This window comes from Papaver somniferum, chromosome 2 (genome assembly GCF_003573695.1).
Source record: "Papaver somniferum cultivar HN1 chromosome 2, ASM357369v1, whole genome shotgun sequence".
Lineage (NCBI taxonomy): Eukaryota > Viridiplantae > Streptophyta > Magnoliopsida > Ranunculales > Papaveraceae > Papaver > Papaver somniferum.
This window is the reverse complement of record NC_039359.1, coordinates 182095258-182100958: the sequence shown is the minus strand read 5'-3', so window position 1 is coordinate 182100958 and position 5701 is coordinate 182095258. Positions and strand designations below refer to the sequence as shown.

The 5701-nt window shown below is 36.7% G+C and overlaps 1 protein-coding gene across 1 annotated transcript; it reads right to left on the bottom strand.

The window, feature by feature from the left end:
- Window positions 1-4572: 4572 nt before the first annotated feature.
- On the bottom strand, window positions 4573-5494 carry LOC113349948 (uncharacterized protein At4g14450, chloroplastic-like). Its single transcript, XM_026593997.1, has one exon. It carries the CDS (start codon window positions 5314-5316, stop codon window positions 4975-4977), a length of 342 nt encoding a protein of 113 aa, XP_026449782.1. The 5' UTR covers window positions 5317-5494; the 3' UTR covers window positions 4573-4974.
- Window positions 5495-5701: the final 207 nt, after the last annotated feature.

Genomic DNA, 5701 nt, shown 5'->3' with positions numbered 1-5701 from the left:
ACTAATCATATGGATTGGATGTTTGATGAGGAGATGTTGATAGAGGAATCTATGAACAATGGTGCAAATGAAGATCCCATTGCTCAAAATGAAGGAACCAACACTCAAAATGAGGAACCCCAAGCTCTAAACAATCAGGTAAACTTCCTATACTCTTCAAATCGCACGAATGGTGCCCCAAGTGGTCGATTCATGGTCACTATGCAACAACTCAGTGTGAGGGTCGTTAGGTTGTGAGTATAATTAACTAACGACCCTGTAGAGTCGTCAATGAATTGGCACCAAAATAAACGACTCCATTGTTCAGTTATGAAAAATCGTCAATGAGGTTCCTAAAAGATGACGACTCCATCTTTTAGGTCATATAGAGTCGTTAACTCTATATATTTAGAACCGAACGACTAAAAAACCTTTTACTCTCTGTAGGTATCACTCTAAGGGTCGTCAGTTAAGCATTACTATATACGGACGACCCTTTCATATTAAATGAGAGTCGTTTTTTTATACATCTTTAATATTGACGACTCAAACTGTTTTTTTTTTTTACATTAGAGAAGGATAAAATAGATATTTCACACTCATTTTTGGAAGCCCCATATATTTTTGGGTGTGGGTATAAAATGTGTCATGGCCCCCAATTAGTTTCCATGGCCCCCAATTCAGGCTTGATAACTTACTTATCATTTGTAAGTTCCGAGTCTTCTGACTTGCATTGATGAGTTAAGTCCCTTAATACCAACTACCAACATTGAACCAAAAAAATTCTTACCTTTCTTTCGGTAAAAAGAAATGCTGAAATGAATCGATAGAAAATTCAAGCAAATGTGTGGATAACCTTTATCCGAGTATCAAAATTCCCAAATTCAGTAGAACTGAATAAGCACATCTTTTTCGAGAAGAATCTAGCAACATGAGATATGATCTCCAGTACCTGATGTTAGGGTCAAGAAAGTTGAGAAAACTAATTTAGATTTCAATAATCTAATATTATCTATTAGTAATATAATAACCATTTAATGTTATGCTATTAGTAATATAATAATCAAATGAAAGTATAATCAGCTCATAGTTTTTGTCCACAAAAAAAAGGTATTTGCTTTGACCCGATAGTGTTCGCTCTATATGGTCGAAACTGATGATATCAGATTTCTCGACGGAAAAAGTTTAGGTCTTTGTTCCCAAACCGAACATTCAACTAATTTCTATGCACAATTTGAATCCGCAGAAAAATTAGATGTTTCAACTAAGTCACTAGACTACCGCGCACAATGGTACGGCCGACCGAAGATTATTCGAATTTTATCCAATCAATAGCATAATGTTATTACATGTATATATGATTTGTCTTCTTCGGTCATTCCCTATTGATGCTCATCGGGTTTTACAATTTCTCATGCACCTGTTTATTGTCTCAACCTGATTTAGTATTCAAACTGGTATAGTTGAGTAAATAACAAAAAGTATGGGTAGCTGTAATTTTTCAGGAATCACACATTTAAAAAAGGTAATACTGGCAACTAAGCCCATGCATATCGCGGCACAAATCTAGTCCTAATTATCCTAAGATTCAATGAGACGTCCGCCAATAACAACCTAATCACCATCCCGAGGAACTATTCTCACAACCAATTCCTTCGAACCTTTAGCCTTAATATCTTATATTAATTCACTATTGCTACCTAAATTCAGATTGCAGATGGTACTTTCAACGCCATTAACTGATGATGTCTGGTGACCTTGAAGAACTCACACAATACTACCGACGAACTCACCGGGATATGGACTAACTAATCCTTTAATTGGTTTTCCTACATAAACATCAAATCTTGTCCTTTAATTATAAGGAGGTTGAATTCCTTTAATAACTGCATTATTTTTTTGATATCGCTAGCCTCATTACTAAATCCCTAATTGTTTCTTTTAACAATGTTTGAGGCTGGAATCCAAATTCGTCCACCGAGGAGAGTTTCAGCGAGTCTCCTGCACTTTTAGCATTTGAATTTTGTAGCCTACTTCTTGATTCTGTCAATACTTTTTGGTAATTTTCATTCAAGGGATTCTTTGAATCATCTTTAAACTTCAAATTTGAATAATAAGTTCAGGACCTTTAAAGTGTTTTGATGTAACTGAAAAGGAGAGGGTACCAAGTACACCACCAACTTTTTTCGCTCGGCAACCTGTATGGACAAAACCTTGAAATGACGAGGGTACCCAAGTACACCACAATATTTTCGTTTTCAACCTATAAATATGATACCAGGTGTGATCGTCTATGGACAAAGTCGAGACAATACAACAACGAGGTATGCACTTGATAATAGTTAAGGTATGAAACCTATGTAGTATATGATCACAAACAAGTGTCTTGGATTAATATACTAGTGTATTTACTTTCAATTATAACAAAAAAATTATAATTGTGGAAAGTAAAAGTAACTCAGACAACAAGATTTTGTTAACGAGGAAACCGCAAATGCAGAAAAACCCCAGGACCTAGTCCAGTTTTGAGTGCACTCAAAATTAAGCCGCTATAAAAAGAACAAATCCAACTTCAAATAGTTGAGAGCAAGTAATCTACCCCTAGTTACTTAGTTCTCTCAGTATCCCTGCTCATACAACCGTCTAGCCAACGCACATGAATTCCAAAATAGAAATCACTATCTTGAGTTGCTTTACCAATGTAAAGTCTTAAGCACTCAACTCCTTTTGATCGTCTTGTTAGAGCACTGCTCGGTCAAACTCGCAAGCGTTGCTATCTCAAGCTTGTCGTCAAGTTTATTTTCCAAAACTATAAGTCTTGATTTATCGTCTATTTATAGCTAAGTCTCGGATTAGGATAAAAAGTGTAGTTGAGCATTAGACTTCACGACATTCATCGATTGAAGACGAAGAACTACTAAGGGGGGCTTGTGGAACTTCATCAACAAAAGGTATGTGGAGACTTGAACTCATCTGTAACTCAAAAGTCTATCTAATCTATCTCCTACAGTATTTAAGTTGTGTTTTTTCTCCATATAGGCTGATTTTCTTTTTTTTGGCCTTTCTTAGTTTCACTGCTGACAATCCTATTTCTAAACAGAAGTATATATAAAGGGGTTACTTTAGCATAGACTATTCCTCTTTCCCTATGGATTTTGTTCAAAAAGAAATCCCATTTAAACTCAAAATGTGCCAATAACAACTAAATATAGTCTCACTAGTACAGTGATAAAGTCGTTTGGATGATAAATGACCGGTACCAAAAAATCTACGACTCACATTAAAAAATGTATATTCCCCTTAAGGCTGCACAGGAACCTGTCAGTAGTACCTGTACCGGCCTGGAACCGAAAATACCGGACCGGAACCGAACCGGTACCAGTGTAACCGGGACAGAAGATTAAGAACCGGAGTAGACCGGTACAAGCACCGGTTCTGGGGGGAGTACCGGCTTGTACCGGCTTGAAAGTCCCGTTTAATAGCAGTCGTTGATCATCATTTGAGAAATCAATCTCAACCATCCATGCTAGGTTTGTACCGACTATTCATCACTCATTCTTCTTCTTATTTTCTCGAACCTGAAGAACTTCACTTCTTCTTCTTCTCCACTATCTCTGTCTCTATCAGATTCACCACCACCACTTTCATCTTCACCACCACCACCACCATCATTAATTACCAACAACAAGTCCACAACAGGTAATTTCATCTGATATTGGGTAATTTCAAATTTGTTTGATCAAATTAGGGTTCTTAAAATCAATTGCATGTTTAATTAAACTGTTTATTGCATGTTTGGATCTGTTAAAGGAGTATTCAAAGTCAAGGATGAGAAGATCTGGTGCCGAGAAGAAACTAAAATTCTGATGGGTTAAAAGATTGGGTTTGAATCAAGAGTTAAAGGCAGCAGATTGAGTTTGAGTTTCATGTGAATGTGGGTATGAAATTAGAACTCAGATTGAAGAATTGTTGCATAGCTAAGGCTCTGAGTTCTGAAAGAAAATGGGTATTTACTGATGGGTTTGAAAAAGAGACGGATGGGTATGTTGATGGAATTTATGCCGAGAAGGGAGAAGAACTGAAATTGGGTTCTGTTAGTTTAGGAAGGAAATGGAACTGGAGGTATTATGAAGATGGAGATTTGGGTTTCTGTTGATTCGTAAGAAGACATCGATGGGTTGCTGCCTAGGCTTAGAGAAGAAGAAATTGGAGATTAAAATGAGTTTGATAGTTGATGGTTTGAAGAATTTGAAAATGAACTGTTAGTTGTTGCTATGGAAGAAATGGGAGTGATCGAGTCTGTTGCTGAATGGAAGAAGTATAAACTAGATATAAGGTACCGGTCTTATACTGGACTGGTACCGAAGGTACAGATACAACACTTTTTGGGTACAAAATGTCACGGGTTCAAACACTAGGTATAAGTACAGGTACCGGTCCTCAAAGTAAGGTATCGGTCAACACCAAGTACAGTGACGGGTTTCATTAAAAAACCGGGCCGTACCGGACCATTTATAGTCTTAATACCCCTAATGAAATGGCAAAGCTGGATATTAACATTTACTGTTGAATTTAAAATTGGTCAGTGTCATAAAAATTTATCATTCATTAAAACAGAAAATGTATGACAGACATCAATCATGTTCAGCTGTCGAACTAACGTCCACACATTATTCGTAAGAGAGTTGTTCTTGATTAAATTGAACAGTTTGATCAACCGGCTTTTTGTGAACGACCATTAATACGACGAGAATGAAGTCAATAGTGTACCACAAACCAAATAGTCCAATCAAATATTTGGACCAATAACTGTAGATAAGAAAAAGACATGGGTATCATCGATATTCAATATACACAACTATTAATCCTGTATAGTAATCCGTATATATACTGAATCTTGATTGATCCTTTAACTTTCTTGATAGCAAGGATTTAACCATGGTAGTACATAATTAAGCATACATCATAAGATCGAAATATGATGTATCACTGATACTATCTACAACGAGGAACAAAAGAAGGTACAAATTGTTTGGCAGGTTTGTTAATATTATTAGTTGGATCGTAATGAAATGGAGCCGATGGATGTTGCCAGTTACTCTTGATTAAATTAGCTTTTTCTGTTGAAATTGATGATGATGAGACCTCAGCCGTTCGATCTCCATTAGGCGGTGAAGTGGGTGACATAGCTAAAGGTGATAGAAGAGGTATCGCTACTTTCCATCCTTGTGCAAAACTTGATGCTGGGTTTACTTGGATCGATGCTGGTGCTCTCCTTTGCAATCTACTAGTGCTTTGCTTTCTTTGTTGGTTTTCTCCTTTGCTAATTGATGCCATTAGAGATATTTCTGAGAGAAAATAAAGTTAAGAGTTTTGGTTGATGCAGAAGAGATTTGATGATGCGCTGGAGTTTTGAAAACTTAGATCAGAAGAGAAGTTTGTATTAGTTTTTGTTGGCTGAGGAGGTGGAGAAGTAGGATTTGTTTTTGTGTGAACACTAAGGCGGTGATTGAGGTTTATATAGGAAGTGAAAACTTCCGTGAGCGTGTGGTGTGTCCTGTATACAGTTGTATAGAGGAGGGGCTCTTTTCTGATTGATTTGGGAATACCTGTAAGGAACTATGGATAGAGTCAAAAGCGCCAAGTTTGTGCATATGGGGATTTTATGACCGCACAATTTTGATAGGTCTTTTTTTCATTATTCCAAGGCAAACGGAAATTC